This window comes from Coregonus lavaretus, assembly GCF_964263955.1.
Source record: "Coregonus lavaretus genome assembly, contig: HAP1_SCAFFOLD_2985, whole genome shotgun sequence".
Classification (NCBI taxonomy): Eukaryota; Metazoa; Chordata; class Actinopteri; order Salmoniformes; family Salmonidae; genus Coregonus; species Coregonus lavaretus.
The window spans coordinates 20,013-45,730 of record NW_028163776.1 but is presented as its reverse complement, the minus strand read 5'-3'; the positions used below and the strand labels follow the sequence as shown (position 1 = coordinate 45,730).

Below are 25,718 nucleotides of genomic sequence, written 5' to 3'. Positions count from 1 at the left end.
CCCCATGGAGCTCGGAGGTGCTGCGGTTAGGGAGACGGGGAGAGGGACCGACCCCTGCACCAACTGTGGCCGTAGAGGACACACTGCTGGTCGGTGCTGGGGAGGGTCCTCAGGAGGTCGAGGCAGCAGGCAGGGCACTGGTCGACCGTCTCAGGTGAGTAGGCACCCGACTCCCCCAGAGCCTCCTGTTGCTAATTTGTGTATAGATATTGTTTTTCCAGAAGTTTCCCTCCATTCCCAGCATAAGACGCTAGTAGATTCAGGCGCGGCTGGGAATTTTATTGATCACCAGTATGCTTGTAGTTTAGGGATTCCTACTGTGTCTGTTGATAAACCTTTCCCTGTGCACGCCTTAGATAGTCGCCCGTTAGGGTCAGGCATAATCAGGGAGGTCACCACCCCACTGCTGATGAGGATGTAGGGGGGTCATGAGGAGAGGATTAGCCTCTATCTGATTGATTCTCCTGCGTATCCTGTGGTGTTGGGACTTCCCTGGTTAACCATTCATGACCCCACGATTTCATGGCAACAGAGGGCTCTTAAGGGATGGTCCGGTCAGTGTTCAGGGAGGTGTGTAGGAGTTTCCTTGGGGGCCACTACGGTGGAAGGTCCAAACCAGGTTTCCACTATGCACATTCCTGCCGAGTATGCCGATTTGGCTATCGCCTTCAGTAAAAAGAGGGCGACTAAATTACCACCTCATCGTCCGGGGGATTGCGCGATAAATCTCCAGGTAGGAGCTGCACTTCCCCGGAGTCACGTGTATCCTTTGTCTCAGGAGGAGAGGGCGGCTATGGAGACATATGTCACCGAGTCTCTAAGACAGGGATACATTTGGCCATCCACTTCACCTGTCTCCTCAAGTTTCTTTTTTGTGAAGAAGGATGGTGGTTTACGCCCGTGCATTGATTACCGTGTCTTAAATCAGATTACCATCAAGTACAGCTATCCATTACCCCTGATAGCTAGTATGACGGAATCATTGTACGGGGCACGCTTCTTCACAAAATTGGATCTCAGGAGTGCGTACAAGCTAGTGCAGGGTTGTCAATCATACGGCCCGCGGGCCAGAACCGGCCCGCCAGATGGTTCAATCCGGCCCGCGAGACGACGTCCACTTTTTTTTTTTAAAGGAACAGATATTCCAAATTTGTCCAGCAGAGGTCGCACTGAAATAACGAGAGATCCTGAAATAAACAGCACGTGACAGCAACGCGCCCAGAATGCGCCATCTGACGATCTTGCCTTATCGTTATTAAGCTCTTGTTGTCAAAATTACCCACATTACCAAAATGTCTTTGTCAAAAAGGAGAAAAGTTGACACAGAGTGCAGAGTTTTCCAAGAAAAATGGACTGATTCATATTTATTCACAGAAGTGAATGGGAAATCTGTGTGCTTGGTGTGTAATCAGCAAGTTTCAGTGCTCAAGGAATATAATATTCGGCGCCACTATGAGACTCATCATGGTGAAAAATACAACCATTTGCGAGGACAACTGAGAATAGAGAAGATAAATGAATTGTTAGTGGGTCTGAAGAAACAGCAGTCTGTTTTTACCCGTAGCCGAGAGGTCAGTGATGCAGCGGTGAAAGCTAGCTACCTTATTGCTAATGAGATAGCGTTAGGATCCAAGCCATTTTCTGAGGGTGAGTTCGTGAAAACATGCATGCTAAAGGCTGCAGAAATCGTGTGCCCTGAAAAGCGACAGGCCTTTGCCAACATTAGCCTAACGAGAAACACTGTCGCAGATAGAATTTCAGATCTCTCGGCAGACTTGGAGAGCCAAATGAATCACAAAGTCAAGTCATTTGTTGCATTTTTGGTTGCAATTGATGAGAGCACTGATATTACAGATGTTGCTCAACTGGCCATATTCATTCGTGGTGTTGATGCGACTTTTACAGTCACCGAGGAGTTCCTTGGGTTGGTACCTATGACGGATACTACAACAGCGGATGACATTATGAGCTCTCTCGTTGGAGCGCTGGACAGAGTCGGAGTGGACTGGTCCCGTGCCGTCAGCCTGGCTACAGATGGTGCGCCATCAATGATTGGGAGAAAAGCAGGCGTTGTGACAAAATTCAGAGATAAAGTACAGGCCGCAAATGGAGGACAAGAGTTTTGGACATTTCACTGTATTTTGCACCAGGAAGCATTGTGTTGCAAATCATAAAAAATTGATCATGTCATGGAGGTGGTTGTCCGCACTGTTAATTTCATCCGAGCAAGAGGTTTGAATCACCGTCAGTTTGACAGTCTTCTCAGTGATAAAGACATTACGCATGGCTTGCCATACCACACTGAAGTACGGTGGTTAAGCCGAGGTGCCGTGCTGAAGCGTTTCTTTGAGCTACGAGAGCAAATTGAACAGTTCATGGAGAAAAAAGGCAAACCAGTGAAGGAACTTAAATGCCCAGAATGGGTGCAGGATCTTGCCTTTCTGGTGGATATTACAGAGCACCTGAATAATCTTAACAAAATGTTGCAGGGCCGCAAAAAAGTTGTCACTCAGTATTATGACAGCATACGCGCATTCAAGTTGAAACTGTCACTCTGGGAGACACAACTATCTAGCGGTGACACCGCTCATTTCCCTTGTCTAAGAGATGTGCGTGCGACCGGACTTAATGCTGACATGGCTCAATACAAAGACAAGATTACAGGATTGCTGCGGGAGTTTGAGCGACGAGCCATGTTTGGCTGAATCTCTTTAACATTTACAAGAGCCATGATGATGCTATCTCATGACTAGTGGAAGCAGTTACCTTTGACCTTACAGCTGAGCACAGTTCATGGGGGATTGCCTGTCAGCGTGGAACATACTTGACACCAGGTGTACACATGCCTGTGTGTGTGTGTGTGTGTGCGTGTGTGTGTGTGTGTGTGTGTGTGAGGATATCCATCCTCCTCCATCAGCTGTGTGTCCTCAGCAGGGAAGTGTTTCTCTCTTCAGACGACAAGAAAGCAAACAAAAACTTTCAGATCTCAAAGAAAAAACATCTTTAAACAAATAAAATATCTTTGATACCCAGAAATTCTACTCTACAAAGACACAGACACAGGTGGTGTTTTCATTAAGAAGAAAAGCCCTCCCTCTGCTTTTCCCAGAATCCTGTGTTGTTTCTCCCAGCAGGCTCTGTCAGCCCATTGGGTGGTGAGGCCTGGGGAGGGATGGAAGGAGGCGGAGGAAGGGGTCAGAGGTCACAAGACTATTAAAAAATGTTCCCACCTGTCTAGTTATTTTCAGATCAGTGCAGATGTGGAAAGTCTGAGAGCGATACATTGGCCGTGTTCGAGAGCATCAAACTAACTGCAGGCTACTGTCAACTGACTGATCTACAAATCACCTTGCATCAGAAATAACTGCTCATTATTATTTGTATATCAGTCAGTCAGTCACAATTTACCCATGATACATTGATTCTCTCAAACACAGCCATTCCAAATGCACACACGCACACACACACACACACACACACGTGTGTCCTCCTGCTGGTGTACGTGCACATACAAGAGTTGAGAGAGAGGGTGTGTTCAAGCGGTAAGCCTAATCAAATCAAATCAAATCAAATTGTATTGGTCACATGCGCCGAATACAACAGGTGCAGACATTACAGTGAAATGCTTACTTACAGCCCTTAACCAACAGTGCATTTATTTTTAACAAAAAAAGTAAAAATAAAACAACAACAAAAAAAAGTATTGAGAAAAAAAGAGCAGAAGTAAAATAAAATAACAGTAGGGAGGCTATATATACAGGGGGGTACCGTTGCAGAGTCAATGTGCGGGGGCACCGGCTAGTTGAGGTAGTTGAGGTAATATGTACATTTGGGTAGAGTTAAAGTGACTATGCATAAATAATTAACAGAGTAGCAGCAGTGTAAAAAGGATGGGGTGGGGGGGGCAGTGCAAATAGTCTGGGTAGCCATGATTAGCTGTTCAGGAGTCTTATGACTTGGGGGTAGAAGCTGTTGAGAAGTCTTTTGGACCTAGACTTGGCACTCCGGTACCGCTTGCCGTGCGGTAGCAGAGAGAACTGTCTATGACTAGGGTGGCTGGAGTCTTTGACAATTTTGAGGGCCTTCCTCTGACACCGCCTGGTATAGAGGTCCTGGATGGCAGGAAGCTTGGCCCCAGTGATGTACTGGGCCGTACGCACTACCCTCTGTAGTGCCTTGCGGTCGGAGGCCAAGCAGTTGCCATACCAGGCAGTGATGCAACCAGTCAGGATGCTCTCGATGGTGCAGCTGTATAATTTTTTGAGGATCTGAGGACCCATGCCAAATCTTTTCAGTCTCCTGAGGGGGAATAGGCTTTGTCGTGCCCTCTTCACGACTGTCTTGGTGTGTTTGGACCATGATAGTTCATTGGTGATGTGGACACCAAGGAACTTGAAGCTCTCAACCTGTTCCACTACAGCCCCGTCGATGAGAATGGGGGCGTGCTCAGTCCTCTTTTTTTTCCTGTAGTCCACAATCATCTCCTTTGTCTTGGTCACGTTGAGGGAGAGGTTGTTGTCCTGGCACCACACGGCCAGGTCTCTGACCTCCTCCCTATAGGCTGTCTCATCATTGTCGGTGATCAGGCCTACCACTGTTGTGTCGTCAGCAAACTTAATGATGGTGTTATGAAGCCGACTGTAGACGAAAGTTGGAGAGTGAAGTCGGGGGAGGTCCACCTGCGACAGCCGGTCATACAGTGTAGGGGTTTTCCAACAGCAAGGCTCATATCAATATGGCAGTGTCGACATAGCTGCTATTGTTTCTTTTTTTATTTTATGTATAAATGTCGAAATAAACGTTTCTATCCCTAAGCCATATCACACACTCATAAACTGAAAACATAACGTGTACAATTCATTAGTTACAGAGAGGTCTCAAATATCACTTTCATTTGAATCCCCTGTAGCTTTAGAATCCTGACAAAGTTGGTTCCTGTTTCAGCCACTTCTTTGGCCATGTTTGCGTGGGTCAAACAAAAACACCCTAATGATTGGTTGACGCTTCCCACAATGCACGTGATGGCTGCATGGTGCAGTTGGTGAGAAGCAACTGTAGCAACTTCATAAAAAACTGCATGACCTTTGGTCACATGATTTTTGTAAAATTAGTTCAGTGGACATGTAGTCGCAAGTCTTTTTATAACCATAATGCAACACACTTTGAAAGGCGGTGACCAACGATGATCACCGACCTAACAAAAGTGATCTGCTCCAACGCGCCCCTTGTATTCTTCAGTATCTCTAACAGCGCCCAGACACTGATCTAAGGTCAGTTTGGTGTTTTGGCCTTAATAGTTAAGGTTGTGATTTTGGATGGATGAGTTGATTCTAGATCTGTGCCTAGGAGCATACCCTCCCTACACAACAGACTGATGGAGAGGTCATTTGCCGCCCTCTAGAGGATACTGAACAATACTACTCTGTTTATTATCTATGCATAGTCACTTTAACTCTACCTACTTGTACAGTACCAGTCAAAGGTTTGGACACACCTACTCATTCCAGGGTTTTTCTTTTTTTTTAAACCATTTTCTACATTGTAGAATAATAGTGAAGACATCAAAACTATGAAATAACACATATGGAATCATGTAGTAACCAAACATTTTTTCAACAAATAAAAATATATGATATATTTCAGATTCTGCAAATAACCACCCTTTGCCTTGATGACAGCTTTGCAAACTCTTGGCATTCTCTCAACTGGCTTCACCTGGAATGCTTTTCCAACAGTCTTGAAGGAGTTCCCACAAATGCTGAGCACTTGTTGGCTCCTTTTCCTTCACTCTGCGGTCCGACTCATCCCAAACCATCTCAATTGGGTTGAGGTCGGGTGATTGTGGAGGCCAGGTCATCTGATGCAGCACTCCATCACTCTCCTTCTTGGTAAAATAGCCCTTACACAGCCTGGAGGTGTGTTGGGTCATTGTCCTGTTGAAAAACAAATGATAGTCCCACTAAGCCCAAACCAGATGGGATGGCGTATCACTGCAGAATGCTGTGGTAGCCTTGCTGGTTAAGTGTGCCTTGAATTCTAAATAAATCACAGACAGTGTCACCAGCAAAGCACCCCCACACCATAACACCTCCTCCTCCATGCTTTACGGTGGGAAATACATATGCGGAGATCATCCGTTCACCCGTCTCACAAAGCCATGGCGGTTGGAACCAAAAATCTCCAATTTGGAGACCAGACCAAAGGACAAATTTCCACCGGTCTAATGTCCATTGCTCGTGTTTCTTGGCCCAAGCAAGTCTCTTCTTATTATTGGTGTCCTTTAGTAGTGGTTTCTTTGCAGCAATTCGACCATGAAAGCCTGATTCACACAGTCTCCTCTGAACAGTTGATGTTGAGATGTGTCTGTTACTTGAACTCTGTGAAGCATTTATTTGGGCTGCAATTTCAGAGGCTGGTAACTCTAATGAACTTATCCTCTGCAGCAGAGGTAACTCTGTGTCTTCCATTCCTGTGGCGGTCCTCATGAGAGCCAGTTTCATCATTGCGCTGATGGTTTTTGCGACTGCACTTGAAGAAACTTTCAAAGTTCTTGAAATGTTCCGTATTGACTGACCTTCATGTCTTAAAGTAATGATGGACTGTTGTTTCTCTTTTCTTATTTGAGCTGTTCTTGCCATAATATGGACTTGGTCTCTTACCAAATAGGGCTATCTTCTTTATACCCCCCCCCCTTGTCACAACACAACTGATTGGCTCAAACACATTAAGAAGGAACGAAATTCCACAAATTAACTTTTAAGAAGGCACATCTGTTAATTGAAATGCATTCCAGGTGACTATCTCATGAAGCTGGTTGAGAGAATGCCAAGAGTGTGCAAAGCTGTCATCAAGGCAAAGGGTGGCTATTTGAAGAATCTCAAATATAAAATATATTTTAAAAAATTTAACACTTTTGAGGTTACTACATGATTCCATATGTGTTATTTCATAGTTTTGATGTCTTCAATATTATTCTACAATGTAAAAAATAGTAAAAATAAAGAAAAACCCTTGAATGAGTAGGTGTGTCCAAGCTTTTGACTGGTAGTATACATATTACCTCAATTACCTCGACTAACCTGTGCCCCCGCACATTGACTCTGTACCGGTACCCCCTGTATATAGCCTCACTACTGTTATTTTACTGCTGCTGTTTAATTATTTTTATTTTTTATTTTTTACTTATCTATTTTTTTACTTAACACTTATTTTTCTTAAAACTGCATTGTTGGTTAAGGGCTTGTAAGTAAGCATTTCACTGTAAGGTCTACACCTGTTGTATTCGGCGAATGTAACAAATACAATTTGATTTGATTTGATTGTCATAGCAGCTTGACCTCAAATAGCCAACATTGTTTTCCATAGAACACAGCATACCTTTAAGCCCCGAAGGTGTGTGGTATATTGGCCATTATAAACTGGTTGGTTCGAGCCCTGAATGCTTATTGGCTGAAAGCCGTGGTATTTCAGACCGTATACCAGGGATATGACAAAACATGTATTTTTACTGTTCTAATTATGTTGGTAACCAGTTTATAATAGCAATAAGGCACCTTAGGGTTTGTGGTATATGGCCAATATACCACGGCTAAGGGCTGTTCGTAGGCACGACACAACGCGTGCCTTATTGCTTAAATATATCCCCACTAAACGCTGTTCTTACGCACGACGCGAAGTGGAGTGCCTGGACACAGGCCTTAGCGGTGGTACTGTATATTGGCCATAGGCCTGTACCACAAACCCCTGAGGTGCCTTATTTATATTATAAACTGGTTACCAACATAAATAACAAGTATTATTGTGTCATACCCATGGTATATTGTCTGATATACACACAGCTGAAATGCTGTTTCAGCCAATCGGCATCCAGTTCCCAAACTACCCGGTTTATAATAGGCTATAAATATCATTTGAACAGTATGGCTGTGTTGTTGGCTAGAAGTGCAACAAAGTGTGTGAAACTCGAATGGTGAAGTCCATAATTGCTGAGGGAGTAGGTCTACAATTCATCTGATTCAGCAATAATAAGACGGCTAATCACATTAAATGTAGGCCTACAGCAAACCCTGTTACAAGGTTGTAATCTTATAGTAAGAAGTAAGAACATCTCTGGAGTCACTTCTAGACGGTTCTTTTCCATTCGTCATTACATGTTTCTTGTGAAACTCTCAGTGCCCATTCATTGGCTAACCTACCGGTTTGTTCTGAGACTCTTAGATGACGATTGGTCCAAATAATGTACATCAAACAAAATGTGCGTTCCTATTGGTAAAATGTCTTACGCCCCGCCCTTAGAAGTAATACATAATCCAATACCTCCTCCCCGAGCAGTGCCACTTATATTTGTGCTAGGGGAAACTTCACCCACAGACACTTTCTTTACACAGTTCCGTCCCACGTCACATTACAGCAGACATGGACCACATGATCAACTGGAAGGTAAGTCAGATATATTAATAACAGTCTATTAATTAGTAACAATTAACATGCTGAGCATATAAATCGTCCCTTATCTCGCTACGAGGTCGTTGTCCTCTTGCAAGCTGTCCATCCTCTCCAATGTTGTTGTGACTTGATAGTGACACTTGCGATTTACATGGACAGTGCAGTGTTACATTTTAAGATATTTTGTTTCTCTTATTGTTGGTTAGCTACATTGTTATAAGTGCTTCATACAGTGATGCATATGCAACGTTTTGAGGATAGTCTTGCCATAAATACTGTAGCCTACGCAGCACCGTCTGTGTGGTCTAGTTCACGAGGGTCGTCTTGAGCAAGCGCTGCGCAGAGAAGCAGCTCTAAAAGTCAGCTCATTTTACAAGTAACTGAACGAACAGGTTCTAATTATAGAAATATCAGCTAATTTGTGTTGAGATCTGTGATTGCATCATGCTGCTTGCCGTGTGTGTGTGAGTGACATTGACAGAAGACAGGCCTGGTATATGAATGCTTGCAGCTGTCCTGACAACTATGGTGACTGTGTGGGTGTCAGCTGTTCAAGACTTCTAGTCTTGGGACTTTTTGGTGTGGGGGTTGAGGAGTTATCGGGGGTTGGTGTAGTAGTTTGGTCCCTTGTGGAATTCTAGTGCAGTGGTTCCCAACCAGGGGTACTAGAACCCCTGGGGGCACTCGGGCCATCCACTGGGGGTACTTGAGTAGACTCATGAGACCATAGGCTTACTGGTAAAATGCACATGAGGGGTTACTCCGGGCAGAGCCAAATTCTGTTGGTGGTTCAGTAACGGAAAAAAAAAGGTTGGGAACCACTGTTCTAGAGTGTTCCTTCCTTGAGGGATGTTAAGGGGGGCTGGTGGAGAGTGACTTGGTCTTCTACTTGGTCCGCCGTGCAATTGAGCATGACAGAGGATTATATTAAGTAGGCCGACTTTGTTGATCAACCAAGCAAGCACTCATTTTCTTTCAATCTAGTTTGACACAGAATAGCTGATTTTATATTTGTTCTATAGTGAATTAACCTATACATTACCAACCTTCATGAGACTTGGTTGGCACTGTAACTTTTTCTTGTAGACCTAAACACACTCTCTCTTTCTCTCTGTCTCTCTTTCTCTCTCTCTCTCTGTCTCTCTTTTTCTCTCTCTCTCGCTCTCTCATCTCTCTCTCTTTCTTTCTCTGTCTCTCTCATAACCCTGCTCCTTTCTCTCTCTTCCTTCCTCCAGGCGTTGGACAATGTCCCTCTGCTCTTCTACATCCTGGCATTGAAGACCCTGGTCTTGTGCCTGGGCTTCGCTGGAGTGAAGATCTATCAGGCTAAGAAGGAAGAGGCCAAGCTGAAGATACAGAGGGCAGAGCAGAGGAGGATCGCAGAGCAGGTGCAGGAGCTCTTGGATAATGAGCTCCTGGACAACAAGAAGGATGACTGACCCGGAGGAACGAGGGAGACTGTGAAGAGAGGAGAAGAAAGGTGAGTGAATACAATACAGATGCCTTGGCCAAAATTAGTCAATTTGGAAATCAGTCAGCAATAGATAGACTGGGAGAGAACAATGGGTGTTTCAAAGCTGCTTCAAGGGGTTTGATGCCTTAAAGTACAGTAGTTATTGGTCAGTTTGAACTAAACATCTCCCCTCTTTCTTCCCAGGAACTATGTCACCTGAGCAGACTGGGGACCTACATGCTCCAAGGATGGGGCGGAGCTCTGATTGGCTGGTCTGGGGAGGAAGTGTTGATTATGTATAGTGTCTGTTGGACAGTACCTACTCAGAACAGACCTGGGGTCCAGACCATTGCTGCCGGTGTGTCAGATTCTTTTTTTACACAAACTTTTAACTTAAGATCCACCTGATGTTTTGTAAATAAAGACTGTTTTTGTACTTCTGTTTGGAGCTGTCTTTCTTTTGGTTACATTTGATGTATAGAGCTGAATGTTGGAGACAATGGTGTGATGGAGAGGTGGGCAGTCTATTGACCACACATTAGGTGACATTTAATTTGTCCTGATTGATGATGAGGAAGCCACTATCGCACTAGTCTTATCATGTTTACTGTTTTCCCTGGTTAGTCTGTCCTGATGTTTAGTTACTTTTTGTACTTGCTTATTTTAATGTGATTTTATTGCGTTAAAAAAAAACTTGCTGATTATCTCCATGAAGTAAAAAGCACTTAAAATAAAAAATGTATTTTATATTAGACGATTGAGACAGAGGTCTTAGTGGCTTAATTACTGTGTGGTCCTCTGTAGCTCAACTGGTAGAGCACGGCGCTTGAAACGCCAAGGTAGTGGGTTCGAGCCCCGGGACCACCCATACACAAAAATGTATGCATGCATGACTGTAAGTCGCTTTGGATAAAAGCGTCTGCTAAATGGCATATTATTATTTATTATTATTACTGTACATTGCTCAGTTCCCTGCACATTGTACATTTGGTATTGGCACTGACCCTGTACATAGCTTGCTCTTATTATTTCTCATGTTTTTCTTAAACAACTATTAGTTATATTTTGATATTGATCACTGCACTGTTGGATAGAGCTTGCAAGTTAAGCATTTCACTGTACTTGTGCATGTGACAATAAAACTTGAACTTGTAGAGGTCATAGTATGAAAGGGTGCACATCAAAATGTCACCATAGGGAGGCAGCGAAGTTTCACCAAATGGCCAGAATGTGAAGTGGCTCCAGACAGTACTTGCCTATGTTGAACATTTGATAAATAAAACACCTCATAATTAAAACAAACCACACATTAACATGACTTTAGAGGTGAAGTCTTTATTACATGATAACTCACAAGATTATTATTCAAGGTATAATAATGAATCTCAATAGTTCAGAGTACAAAAGTAGCTAAATCGGCTAATGTAACCCCAAACCGCTAGGGTGGATAACGTCATTCCAAATGTGCTGTGATGGCGCATGCATTAAACATTCACAGTGCATCTACACAAGCTTCCAACAACAACCTATGAAAAACAACCCCCCTCTCTGACTGCAGCGCACACAACCAAACCTCCTACAGTAACTGTACAGTTCAGAGCCCTAATGCCCCCCAGTCGGCCCCAAAATAGCGGCGTAATTCAAGTGAGACAAGCCATACTGGCCAGGAAGATGCGCAGCAAAAATGTACAGTAAGCTATGAAGACCCATGCAGGAGGCCATCCCTGCCCTGTGTGATCACCATGATATGGCAGCCATTTCTGTCAATCAAAGGAGGATGAACTAGGAGGGGAGTTTGTATTAACATACAGTAACATATCTCAATGCTATGAAAGCAGATGCGTCATTTTTGGAGACACATTACTGAATGATAAGTCCCTTCCATAGCAAATTAACATGTCAAGGAGTGAATTCTAAGAAAGTTACTCTGAAGTGTTCTTTTTACAGATGTTAGGCCTAGAGTAAAGGCCATTAGGAATTAGAATATTAATGAATAATAGGTATATTGTGATGTCATTAAATAGAATGTAATTTGTACTCCTCGATGAGTGAAACATTGTAAATCACTGAGCTAGTGATGGCTGCATACCACAGGAGGTTGGCTGCACCTTAATTGGGGAGGACAGGCTCGTGGTAATGACTGGAGCGGAATAGGTGGAATGGTATCAAACACATAGTTTGATGCCATTCGCGCAGTTTCAGCCATTATTATGAGCCGTCCTCCTTTCAGCTGCCTCCACTGCAGCATGCGCAGACATCTTATAGACAAGAAAATGATGGATCCAGTACACAGTATGAAATGAGTCTATAGACAGGGTTTGTTACGGGGTCCTGAATTACAAGTCACAATGAATCCAAAGAAAGTTGATCCCCCCCCCCATGTTTCTCTAGAGAGGACTACCACATCACTCTCTCACACTACCATGCCTGACCATGAACATATACAATGGTTCCAAAGCAAATGAGGACATTAAAAAGAAAACTGCAAAAAAAGATATTCAAAACATCCCTTTCTCTTTATTCTCTATCTACTTATCTTTTTCTCAAGAGTCTAATTTCGTTCAAAATGGAGGACGAAAGAGAAATGAAAACTTGTGTGAAATGATAAGAGATGAATATGTCTCCTCGCTCTCTTTTCCTCTTTCTTTCTCTCCATGAAAAGGCAGGGCTTTGAGAGGTGTCTCCCCCTAGTGTTAGAGAGGATGTATCACATGTCCCAAGCAGCACCCTCTCAGGGCCAAGCTGTCGTCGACTTCTCAGAGGCAGATGTAGAAGACATGCTTTGTGGATGTTATGATGTTAGAGCGCCCCCTCTCTGCCGCTCACTGCATGATGCCGGGGGTGATGTCCGGACGTCGTGTCTGGATGATTTTGGGGCGAGGGGGGCGGTTGCTGCTGCTGGTGCTTCCCTCTGCGTCGTCTTCGCCCCCCGAGCTGTCCTGCTCGTTCTCACACACGTGGACCACTACGCTGGGGGTGGTGGGGGTGCCGCTGTGGAGCTCGTACTTCTCACCTAATTTAGACAGGGAGAGAGGACCATTAACACTGTAGTACTGGCCACAATCTAACTGATGGCAATACAAAGGATAGCTACTGTAATTCCATCACATTGAATTAGAATCAATTATTTTCTAGGTTCCCATCCTCATTGTAGCGAGTGTGTGTGTCACACACCTGGCCCTAGTTTGGAGATGGCACAGAGAAGGTCGTAGTTTATGACGGGCACAGCATCCGGGGCCTGCTGCCACCCCACCGGTGGCGAGGCTGGTGGGGAGATCAGGAACTGTTTGTCCGGTTTGGGGGGCTCCAGGCGGGGACTGCCTATGAGGACGGACTGCAGGGCAGACAGGGGGGAAGGGGAAAAGCGAGACACGAGAGGCTCAATGTAGATCAATGGAAACAATCAGTGCCAACACTGCTGCTTGCTAAACCAAATAGTGACTAACACGTTTAATTTGTAATGTATATTTCCACTACCAACAGATCTAAGTTAATGAAAGTAAGGGGTTATTGGGTGATGTACAGTAGGCGTCTCTACCTGTGCGAAGTAGAGGCGCATCTCTTTGCCGTTGAAGTCGCTCTTGTGCAGTCGGAGCCGCGCCTCAGCGGCGGCCAGTGCATCGCTGAAGTTGATTCTCACACGCCGGAAACTCTTAAAGAACTGGAAGTTTACGTCCGGATCGAAGGAGCGGAACAGAGACTCAAAACTGGCCTATAGGAGTAAAGAGAGAAAGGGCGAGAGAGCGCAAGAGAGAGGACGTGAGAGAGGGTGAGAGAGCGAGAGAGAGGGCGAGAGAGAGAGAGGGCGAGAGAGGACGCGAGAGAGGGTGAGAGAGCGAGAGAGAGGGCGAGATAGAGAGAGAGAGAGAGGGCGAGAGAGGACGCGAGAGAGAGAAAGGGCGAGCGAGAGAGAGGGTGAGATAGAGAGAGAGAGAGAGGGTGAGAGATAGAGGAGGTACAGTATGAGTGAGTTGGATAGTGATGTTGCCACACAGTGTTATGATGTAATACATTAAATACATAATTGTATGTTTACCCAGAAATGGGCTATGCTTCTCAAAACTGCTCAGTCACCATGATCACACAGATAATAATAGTATAACAAACATTAACTACAGTTATGGGACTGTGGCCTGGGAGAGAACCAGCAATGGGCGAGGATCCCAACAAAAAGCCCAAGACCAGTCCAGGCACAATGACACAATACAACCAAACCCTAAAAAGGCCAAATGCATTGTGATTTGAAAGGCAAATTTGTCGAGTGCATGTCAAGTGTATGAAGACTTGTAAGTGCCTTTTTCTGTCCCAACCTTGTTTAATATTTTTAGGTCTTTCAGGCCTAACGTTACTCCCCGCCCTTCAAAAAAGAACTGCTGCTGCAAAATGCTTGACTAAACTGCCCCTTTAAAAAAAGGAACACCGCCCGGTTGTCATGGCAACCCTGCTCAACGTGTGTGCGTGCGTGCCTGGCCTTGGTAAGTGTCGGGTCCATCGCTAAAGAAAGACCCAGTGTGACAGTGGTCTGATAGGAGCTCAGCTCAGACCATGAGGACCGCTACATCTCATTGGTCTAAAGCTGGAACTATTAGTTCAGTGAGAATGGATCACAAGCTGCAGACAAGCACAGATCTAGGAACAGATTACCTAACCATTACAACCATTGGGAAATAGGCCTCAAAGGCCACAGAATCTGACCTTAGATCAGTTTTAGGAGACAGATCAGAGGCGACATATAAAGCCTTCTTACCCGGGACTCAGGCCTGTCAAACACTTCCTGGTTGGTCACCGAGGCAACCAGGCAGAAGGCGTTACACTTGGTGGTCTTGAGGTGCATGATGGGAAGGGCAGGGAGGCAGAGGCCTTTCCACCTGATAATGCGGGAGGTCAGAGTTTGCGAGGAGGGGCGGGGATGAAGATGACAGGTGTGGGGGGGTTGCACCGCCTTCCCCAGCGTGAGGGTTGAGGGAGATCTCGTTCCCACAAAAAAAAAAATCCTTCCTTTTCCCGTTTCCCTTACTTCCTCCTCTCCAGAATCTTCCTCCTCTTTTATTCCTCTCTTCAAATTCCCCTTTTCTCTTCTCTATCTCTCTCTGTTTGTACAGTCCACACCCCACTAAGAGAGCTGCAAAAGCCTGCAGTCCTGGCCAAATGAAGAACCCCCCAAAAAAATGTCCCGTGACGTCCAAGCCGGAACCAGTTAGCTACTGAGCAGCTAGCCCCGATCCAGAGGTAGCAACGTTAGCGATAGCTCTCAGGTTCTACCCTTGGCAGTGAGGTCCGTAGGACAGAGACAGGCAGCTACACGACAGCTGAAAACAGTCCTCCGTCTAGGCTACAGAGCGTTCCAACGAGACTATGGGCTGCATTTGTACAAGCCCTCTTTCTTTCTGTCTGTCTGTCTGGTCTCTCGCTGCCTCTCTGCAACCGCTTATATGAGTCACAACTACTGACGCACTCCACAGCCCCTCCCCCTCCCTTTCTCTCCTTCCTTCGTTCCATGGTTCATTCACTCCCAGCCAACCCGCTGACAAAGGGGGTGTGTCCCTCCTTTCTTCCCTCCCTCCTTCACTCAGACATGGTCCCTCCCTCTCTCCTTTGCTGACTAATTAGAGAGGCAGTGAGACAGAGATTGATAATGACATCAATCCTTAGCAGACTGATCTCTCTCTCTCTCTCTCTCTCTCTCAACAATTTACAATTTAAGGGCTTTATTGGCATGGGAAACGTGTGTTAACATTGCAACTCTCTGAGTTGTGAATGGAAAATATGTGCAAATCAGAAACTGGGTCCATGACTCTGACACAATAAAACCACACACACGGAATCAGCTTATCGGGCCCTTGACTCTGGCCTGCTGAGCGTCGGTCGTGGAAAACACACGTCATTCTGGGTATTAATACGCCTGAGAGCTTCACTACAGAGAGACACAGACGAGAGAGAGAGATGGACTGAGAGAGAGAGAGAGAGAGAGAGAGAGAGAGAGAGGTGGCAGAAACACAGAGTACATGAGAGAAAGGGAGACAGGCTGAAAAATAGAGAGGTCTGTGTGGAGTGTAAGGGAAGAAGAGAGAGATGAAGGAGAAGTGGTTCTTATGGAAAGTATGCAGCTGGAGGCTTGATAACACAGAAGCTTTTATGAGAGTGGTATTAATAGCACTGAGGTGCTGTGAGACTGCTCAAGGAAAAATGTCAGAGAGAGTGTGAGAGAGAGAGAGAGTCAAGAGACTAAAGTAAAGGCTAACCATGTGTGAGTATAATGTATGTGCTAAATGTAGTATACACTTGTTACTGTGTTGGTAGTGAAGTGCTAATACTGTCTGTGTCTGTCTGTCTGTCTGTTTGTCTGTCTGTCTGTGTGTGTCTGTGTGTGTGCTAGAAAGCAAATGTTCCAGTGAGGGAATGGAAAATAGGAATATGAAACCAAAACAGAGGGGACGGAAAAAATGCAGGGCTGAGAGCACACACACACACACACACACACGATGAGTGTTATGCAAAGTGGCTCTGTATCTCTTTCAGTCTCACGCACACCCACACTAAGTAACAGGGTAGGACAAAGGTCTGAAGATGATTAACACACGTTCGCCGTCACACACACACACGGTGGGACAGAGGTTGAGATGGTTAACAACAACAACAACAAACACTCACATTAAACCTCAGCTGCTCTGCAGGGAGGAAGAGGAGGGAGGCACATTTTTCCATACAACACCCACACACTTAAACTAGCCTGCACATCCATTTTCTCAAGACTACACCCACAGGCCTACATGCAAGTTAACAGTACAGCGGTATTGTGTCTTGACCCGCGACTGACACTTTTTGACAACACTACCTGTAAGCTGCATGCAGAGAGCATCAACTCTCGTCTGAGACGTTGTCTCCAGCTGCTGCTACATAAAATGTAGTGAGTAACAAATCAGACTAGCTGTTTCCTGTGAGTGACAAGCCAGTCGGCTAGAAACCAGAACAGCAGTGTGACCTCAGACAGCGACAGGTGGAAACCTCAGAACTGGTTCTATATTCTAGAACACTCCACCATTGTCTGATCTGAGTGGCAGAAACAGCAGGAAAGACCAAAGTGTCACTGATAGTTATAATGAGCACCAGAAACCAGACAGCCCTGATGCATGCACTACACTCACCTTTACATCAAAGACATAACAAAGAGATTCTGTCCCCCCAGCAGATCTTAAAAGAGAGACACAGGTGCACAGAGTTTGTAAGCAGACAGAGTACTTATAGGTGCAATATGCAGAAATCTCTCCGCCATTTCCTGGTTGCAAAAATTCTAATAGTTCGCCTAATTTCCATTTATGTAACAAAACAAGTGTGGAGAATCATTGTACCATCGAAACCATTGTGAAATATATTTTCTATAACCAAAAATATTGTATTTTCAGCTGTTTGAAGCTGGGGACAAACACCGAAAGTAAAAGATGCAAAAACTAAACTTAAGAACGGGAAGAATAGAAATAGCACACATAGAACAGATCTACCTCTTCTTAGACTTGCTTTCAATGAGAATGACAGATGTATAACTCACATTTATATGCGAATTTGGTCGGATTGCCCAAAAAGTTACATAATGTAGCTTTAAGCCTACCAGCTGCCGTCTGGTACTAGCGTGCAAACAAACACACAGACTTCCTGCTCTGTTCTCGCTCTGGGCCTGAGGCTTTTGAATCAAATATGCAAATACATTACATTTTACATTTGAGTCATTTAGCAGATGCTCTTATCCATCGTGACTTACAGTAGTGAGTGCATACATTTTTTTTTCACCCTGGCATTGCAAGCGCCATGCTCTACCAACTGAGCTACACAGGATTAATAATAATAATAATAATAATATGCCATTTAGCAGACGCTTTTATCCAAAGCGACTTACAGTCATGCGTGCATACATTTTTGTGTATGGGTGGTCCCGGGGATCGAACCCACTACCTTGGCGTTACAAGCGCCGTGCTCTACCAGCTGAGCTACAGAGGACCACGGATTGTCACAGACAGGTCACAGTTTCCATTAGGTAACATCTGATTTGTAACATGTGGCCAGTCACTGGTGGTGACCTGTTTTAAATGACCTGTTGTAATAATGTGTGACCCTTACTGCAGGAGGGAGGCCATTTTGATTTGGACAGGACAGTTTACCTGATTAAGTGCATGGGATGGGTTGGGTCTTAAAACTAGATGAATATCTGAATAGGGTGGAAACTTTGTGTGTCTTTGTCAAACATTCCTAAAGGAGAACACAGTGTTGTTGCACACAGCGGAATATTCCATCACATGATCTCTCAGCTGACTCAAAGCTCCTTAAAGGACGTGACCCTCTGAAAATAAAAACACTTTTATTCCAAACAGTCAAGTTTTTATGACCTTTACCCTGTTTCACTTCCTTCTAAGCCCCATTGATTATTCATTCATTGATCTGTGTGTGTGTGTGTGTGTGTGTGTGGCTTGACCAGCTGTTTTGGTTTGAGCACCTGTCTCACTGTTTCCGCTCCCACCCTTCCATGGAAGAGCAGGCCATTTTAGCTGAATCTGACACTATTCACCAATGTCACCACACCAGCTAGACAAATGAGTAAATTCCATACAGCATTGGCTTCTGTTTTCCGTTTCTCACAACAGTACTGTTGTCTGCCCCACAGTAGTCTGTAGACCTACAGTATGGCGAGTTGACACTTAGTCCTCATTTAAAAAATCAACAGTGTGTGTTGTAGGGCTGACCCCAATTAGTCAACTGGTTGATTGTTTGGTCGATAGGCTGTTGGTCGACTCAGATTATTTTTTGTCAAGCAGTAGCAAATATATATATATATTTTTTTTTTTTATGGCACACAACACACCTTTCTTAAAGGCAATTTATACTTGATCGGAAAATGTGGTCGCAGGCTCCAGAGAGCACAACCTATTCTACACTTGTGAGAAACAAGTTTTGGTTTATTTCATTCCATTTATGAGTTTTGTCAATTTAGTCATTGTCTTTTGTTTGGTGCGCTCCTGTCAATGTTGAGTAAGGACGCGCACCTGATTACGCATTGAAGTAGGCCTATATGATACCTGGCCTGCTTGCAAATGTAGGCATATAAATGTACCCATTTGGGGATCTGATAGTATTTCTGATTGGCTTAACACCACCACCACTAATGAGCTTTGGAGCTTCTCAAAGTAATGTTTTCTTCACCTAAAACAGTAAGCAAACGAAGTCTGTTTTTACATTAATTGAGAAGGACTATAGTTCCTTAATGTATTTGATCTTTACAGCTCTCTCCCTTTCGATAACCATTCCTTCCAGTTCTCTGCTGCCAATGACTGGAACGAACTGCAAAAATCTCTGAAGCTGGAGACTTATCTCCCTCACTAACTTTAAGCATCAATTGTCAGAGCAGCTTACCGATCACTGCACCTGTACACAGCCCATCTGTAATTATCCCACCCAACTACCTCATCCCCATATTGTTATTTATTTTGCTAATTTGCACCCCAGTATCTCTATTGGCACATCATATTTTGGACATCTATCACTCCAGTGTTAATACTAAATTGTAATGATTTTGCACTATGGCCTATTTATTGCCTTACCTCCATAACTTACTACATTTGCACACACTGTATATAGATTTTCTATTGTGTTATTGACTGTACGTTTTTGTTTATCCCATATGCAACTCTGTGGTGTTGTTTTTAAATCGTACTGCTTTGCTTTATCTTGGCCAGGTTGCCGTTGTAAATGAGAACTTGTTCTCAACTGGCTTACCTGGTTAAATAAAGGTTAAATAGAAATAAATAAATAAATAACCACTCAGCGTGAAAGGTAAAAATGTCACGCTCTTATCCAGTGGAAACGTCATAAAATAGACCTACCGGATTACTTCTTATCCCTCACGCAAATAGCCTACAGCTGTGTCTGTCCTGAGCTCACTGGTGCAGGAAACTGTGGGCCCAGAATATTTTATACAATGTTGTAAGTTTGCTAGTGTGAGCTGGGCCAGACCCAAGTTAATAGTTGATACAATGTTTCAAGTTCGTTGCAGACAGGCTATGCATAACCAATGTGATTTATAGGATATTTATTTTTAATCAGGATATTTTCTACCTGCAGGGTGCAATGTTTTTATTTGTTGGCTTTATGTAGGCTATTTTTACATAGTTGGCAAGTTGCTTTTTAGGTTTGTATAATTTTAATTTAGATTTGGATAGAATTTTGATTAACCACATGAATGAGACACAAATATGTTATTATAAATGAAATGAAACTGTTCCACGAAAACATGCATATGAAAACCATAACTGGCACACAAATCTGTAGAAATTGTAAGATAAATTGGCATTGCTCATGAGAAAGGTTGTGGACTCCTCGTGTAGCCTATTACCGGCAACTTCAGGAGGGGCAGAATCTGCGAAAGCCAGCAGGAGCGGGAGAAGGATGGTCGGGTCAAGTTGAGGTTTTTTTCTTCTGGTTATCTTGTTCTCTGGCTCCCTCTTGAGTCATTTGTGTCTTATTTCATCAAACAGTGTGCTTAAAGCATCAGACAAGCTCAATGCATATAGTTGATTTTATTAAAACAAATAGGGTGTGACTATATAAGGAAAAATACACGTTTACAAATTTAGACCAATCGATTGGTTGACATTTTTTTACGTGTTTGTTTTCTCGATATGTAGACACACCCTATTTGTTTAAATAAAATCAACTACATGCAGAACTGATGACCTTCGGTCAACCAAGATATTTGTTATTTTCGGAGACAGCCCTAGTGTGTGGATTTATTCTATTTGCTTTAAACTTTTAGCTCAAAGCAACAAATTGCAAGGCATAGGGTCTAGTATTTGGATGTGGGAATACTAAGTAGAACAAAGTCTCTAATTCCTCATCTCTTCCTGCTTATGACTGCTGTCCTTCCTGTTCCTTAATTCCTGTCAGCTCCAATGGAAAAACACTATAAATCAAAGACTAGCCAACACAGAGCGGAAGAATGTTGTGTACACAGAAAAATGCATTAGTCAGATTTCCAACGCGAAAAATCAGCCCCTGTGACACATTCACCTGACCTCAGGAAGGCTAGATGTTATCAGAGACTGAGATAGTGGGAGTGTATACCAGATATTAATTTTTACTAAAGATAACAATCTTTGTTTATGATTTAGGCTATATCGTCAAAGTCCAGAAATGGTTTTGATTGAATAGGGCCCCCGCTTGCCAATTCTCTCCCTGCTGTTGCTCAGGAGGACCTCCTGAATGACATGTGGCCTAGTTGGAGAACACACACACACACACACTTTTCCATTGTTCTGATTACAGTGTGTTATTACATAGCCTACTTCCAGTGGCCTTCATTTGACTGACAAAGAGGTCACAGCCTCCTCGGCCAAAATCCCTGACAAGAGATAGGTGAGAGGAGCAGAGAAGACTAGACATGTTTGCAACATATCACTTTCACTTATTGGCTAGCTAAGCAGTCATGAAGGAAAGGAGACAAGGAAAGGAAGCAGTAAAAAAACATTATTAGGACCTCTGCCTGTGTGCCTATGTCCTTGGCAAACTCTCCCAGTTAGGACAGAATCTCAGCTTTTTCCAAGCTTCCTGTATTCCTGTCTTGTTATGGGAAAAATCTAGGAATGTTCTTGCTGATGGAACTGTTCCAACCCCTATGGAATCACGCAGGGGATGGAAGTGAACCGTTTCCAGGTGTGTGACGGTGGAGCAGAACTACACAACTAGGAGCCTAAGACTCATCTTTAGAAAGACAGCAATTCTTTGGGGGAGTGGAATCTAATACTATCTTTGGATTGAACATGAGTACACACACAGAGAGAGAAAGAGAGAGAGAGGTTTAAGTTGTTTAGTAGGGAACCATTGTAATGTAATGCAAGCTTGCTTTGGTTGAATGCTTTGATCCACCATAACACACATCCTTACCTTCAGAGTTTGGTCATTGAAAACATCTTCAGTTACTTTGCATGCGATAAGGGCGTTGGGTAGGTCGGTAAACTGCACATCGACCGTCGCCTCAGCACCATCGCTCTTCTCTGATTTCTGCATCTTCGCCAGGTTAGTTGTTTCAACTTGCAGTTCGGACCTAGCAGAGCTGTCACTGTAGCTAAATATATTGTGGTCCTCGGTTAGCTTTCAGCTAGCTAGCTAGCAGAAGCGCTTAGCTACTATCTCATCGCAAGCTCCTTAGATTCGTCATTAATTAATGAGCAAAAGTACAATAATTAATGTAGCTATGTTGTTTTAGTGCCAAATATTTCTCAGTAAATTAAATTCAAAAAGCATATTACACTAAAAACTGAAAGTCCTGTTTTAGAGCTGGTGGCCCATCGGATAAAGGAGATGACGTCAAGGGGACAGCTGATGCGATTTTCCGGTTTAGAACTGTCGCAACGCAGCTTCACCTGATCACTACAATTCTAGATTGTCCAAGAGATTAAATGAGAATGAGTTTGACCCATACAATCTGTTTTTAGATCAGTGATGTCTACGCAGCGCTTTGCCCTCATTGCAAATTATTGCAACGCTCTGAAGGTGATGGTACATTAGCTGTCACTGTCGGTGTTGAGTTTTAGGACCTTGATTGTGTTATTTGGAGTCGGACACTGTAATTTTGCCCTGAACTGTTCGTCGCAAATGTGATGCTTATGTCTACTGAAGTGAAGTCTATTTATTTATATGTAAATTACCTGCAATTCTATAATATTCAAAACCAACGCCATGCAGGTTGTACCATTATAGGCAAAGCAATGCTGCCCTCTAATGTTGAAAAACGTAATAAGACCGATATTATACAAGTCAGTAGTAGATGATGATGTGACTCTTCTTTATCTGAAGAGGATGATGGATGCATGATGCATCATCAAATATGTTTAGATCAAGTAATTAAATAAAAAAGATACATCATTACAAAGGTTATTCATCCTTTTGTAATCACCCAAATTCTCTTGTGTGAATAATTCAATTTGGTCATCAATGCAATCCTTTTCCTGCCAGTGCCTCTGCCTGTACACCTACCTCTGACTGTCAGGCAGTGGTTATATAGGTCTACTTTGCTTAAAGCCTGAAAGAGGATAAGGGATTGTACTAGGACAACTGTGGTTTACTGAAAGGCTAACTCGGGGCATCCTCACTGACTTCAGCAGAGGCTCAGCCTATGGGTTATGCTAAAGGAGAACTGAAAACTGAAAAGGGGTCAGAGGGGGGTTAAAGATGGTTTGGGGTTGGGGAAAGTGTGGCGGGTTGGATGTGTTTTTGGATGGGGGGGTTCAGGCAGGTATGGAGGCAGCCATTGGGAGGAGGAGATTGTTAGGGAGGTGGTTGAATGGATGGGGGTTGGAGTGGAGGAGAGGGGCCATGCTGGGCTAGGCATGGTTGTGGGGGTATAGGCTTTGGAGCTGGGCTGGGCTGGGCTGAGGGGATATAGGCTCTGGGCGGATTTAAAGGAGGCAGGCTGGTCATGTGGGGATCAACTTCTGAAACTCAGCCTAATCCTCTGGAGAAGGAGGGAGAGGGAGAGGGAGAGGGAGAGGGAGAGAGAGAGAGGAAGAGATTGTACTTTGACCAACTGTACACAGGCACTAGTTACAGATTGGAGCCCCAGGCAGCGACAACTAGAAGCTGTGCGTGCGTCTGTGGAACCTACAAACACACACTTACCCAACTTCCTCAAATTCGGCTTGAATTCCTGGACACATACTTGTTGGAACCTTGGACACACTCCTTCCCAGTGTGTGTTGGTCTTCCAGTAACCATGGCCCAGTCTGAAGCTAATGGCCTCAGCCCGGACCTCTCCAACGGAGCCATCATCCACAGCCCTATAGGAACCTGTACCGACCCGGATACACAGAGACAACGAGATGAAGAGGAGGAGGAGGAGGAGGATGTAGAACTTGCAGAGGAGGTGTTGGAACTGGGGGAGGAGGTGGGCGAGGACATGGAGGACATTGGGCTGGCAGGTGAGGGTAAGGGAGGTGCAGCTGATCATTTCGAAGTGATGGTGCAAGCTAATGGGAGTGGAGGAGAGGAGGGAGAGGAGGGGGAGAGGGGGATTGAAGAGAAGGAGGTTAGTTTCCAGGAAAAGAGAGAGGGAGGTAAAAGAGAGAGGGAGCTGACCGTGCCAGTTGTTGTAATTGAAGAGGAGCAGGAGAAATCTGTAGAGGCTGTAGAAGAAGAGAAGTCTGCTGAGAGAGAGGAGGAGTCAGCAGGGGCGGACAAAGAGAGAGAAATAGAGGAGAGTGAACCTCCTCTCCCCCCACCACCCCCTAGTTTACCTGACCAACCTGTTCAGACCACTGAGATAGCTACAGAACACTCACACGAGAAGGAGGGAGGAGAGAGGGAAGAGGAGGGAGGAGAGAGGGAAGAGGAGGGAGGAGAGAGGGAAGCGGAGGGAGGAGAGAGGGAAGAAGAGAAGGAGTCAGTCACTCTGTGTGTGGAGGGAGAGGTGAAGGAGACAGCGGGGAGAGAAACTGAGTCCATTAATGATGAGGTAGAGAGGAAAAATGAAGAGACATCTCCAGAGGCAGAAAAGGCACAAATAGTTTTGCCTGTTGATAAGACAGAGGACGATGTCAATTTGACGACAACAGAACCGCCAGTCCCGTCCACTGATGATGAGGTGGAGAGTAAAGAAGGGCTGTGTACAGAGAGTCAAAAGCCAGAAACTAAATCCACTACAGATGAGTTAGCGAAGGAAGAGCAGAGTGGCGGTGAGGACCCAGAGATGCCCATCAGCCAGGCGACTAATGATAATGGCTTGCCGAGAGTGAGTGATGAAAGCGGGAGTCAAGTGACTGAGGACTGTCAAACTGTGTCCACTAGCGATGAGGTCAGAGAGACACGGCAGGAGGAAGGACAGGAAGAGGATCCTAAACATCAGCCAGCCAATGACAATGAAGGAGAGAGTGAGGAAAGTAAGAATGTAGTGTCAGAGAATCAACAGGTTGCACAAGAAGAGAGGGATGAGAAGCAGCAGGGAAGTGAGAACAGTACAGAGAAAAAAGAGGAGGAGGTTACAAGCCCTGTTACAGAGGGACAGGGAGAGACCACTAAAGAAGACGTTTTAGAGAAAGAAGAGGAGGGGCATCAAGCGACAGAGCACCAGCCCCCGTTGTTCGTTACTGATGAGGTCATAGAGACCGGAGTTGTCATGAGTCAGGCAACCACGGCTCAACAGCCACAGGATGTTGTCACTCCACCTGTTGAGGTAGAGGTAGGGAGCAAGAGCAAGGAACAGCCACTGATACAGCCCGATGAGAGTCAGGGGGGTGAGAATGGAGCTAAAGAGGAGGGAGGTTTACAACAGACAGAACAGCAGCTACAGGTCGAAGAGGGTGACAGTGAAAGGGCAGTGGAGGGAGGTGGTGGGGAGAGGGAAGAGCCACAACAGGTTAGGGATGATGCGGTGGCGGGGATGGACACAGGAGGCAGCAAAGTAGAGGAGGAGCAAAAGAAGGAGGATAATGTAGAGATAGCAGAGGAAGAGAGAAGAGGTGGAGGTATGGAGGAACAGACGGAAAAGGCTTTGGAGCCTGATAATGCTGCCAGACAAGAGGAGGAAGAGAAAGAAGTTAAAGTTGTAGCTCAGCCACAGGTACAGATACTCAAGGGTTCAGCAGGAGACACACAGGAGGAGGATTTAGAGCATGTCGAGGAGGCTTTCGAGCTTGAGGAGGGAGGAGACATGGAGAAAGAACAGCCAGGAGAGGTCATTCTGGATGAGCCCAGAGCTACAGAGGTGGGAGGGGCTGAAGAAATGGAACATCAGGCTCCGGTCTCAGAGATAGGAACGGGAGGATCAGAGGGAGGGGGTGAGTTG

The 25,718-nt window shown here is 44.7% G+C and overlaps 2 protein-coding genes across 3 annotated transcripts; one reads left to right on the top strand and one right to left on the bottom strand.

Annotated features, from left to right (window-relative positions):
- Positions 1-8,342: 8,342 nt before the first annotated feature.
- Positions 8,343-10,334, top strand: LOC311117786 (small integral membrane protein 11-like). Its single transcript, XM_084192700.1, has 3 exons — positions 8,343-8,439; positions 9,681-9,925; positions 10,103-10,334. Exons 1-2 carry the CDS (start codon positions 8,416-8,418, stop codon positions 9,882-9,884), a joined length of 228 nt encoding a protein of 75 aa, XP_084048826.1. The 5' UTR covers positions 8,343-8,415; the 3' UTR covers positions 9,885-9,925; positions 10,103-10,334.
- An 879-nt stretch (positions 10,335-11,213) lies between these two features.
- LOC311117785 (calcipressin-1-like) lies at positions 11,214-22,248 on the bottom strand. 2 transcript variants are annotated; one of them, XM_084192698.1, is made up of 4 exons: positions 21,824-22,248; positions 13,437-13,610; positions 13,073-13,232; positions 11,214-12,911 (listed from the first exon to the last, which is right to left on the bottom strand). In XM_084192698.1, the coding sequence occupies exons 1-4, from the start codon at positions 21,944-21,946 to the stop codon at positions 12,721-12,723; spliced, it is 648 nt and encodes a 215-aa protein (XP_084048824.1). In that variant the 5' UTR covers positions 21,947-22,248; the 3' UTR covers positions 11,214-12,720. The 2 variants fall into 2 exon arrangements, with proteins under 2 accessions (XP_084048824.1, XP_084048825.1); XM_084192699.1 differs by lacking the exon at positions 21,824-22,248 and adding an exon at positions 14,646-15,343.
- Positions 22,249-25,718: the final 3,470 nt, after the last annotated feature.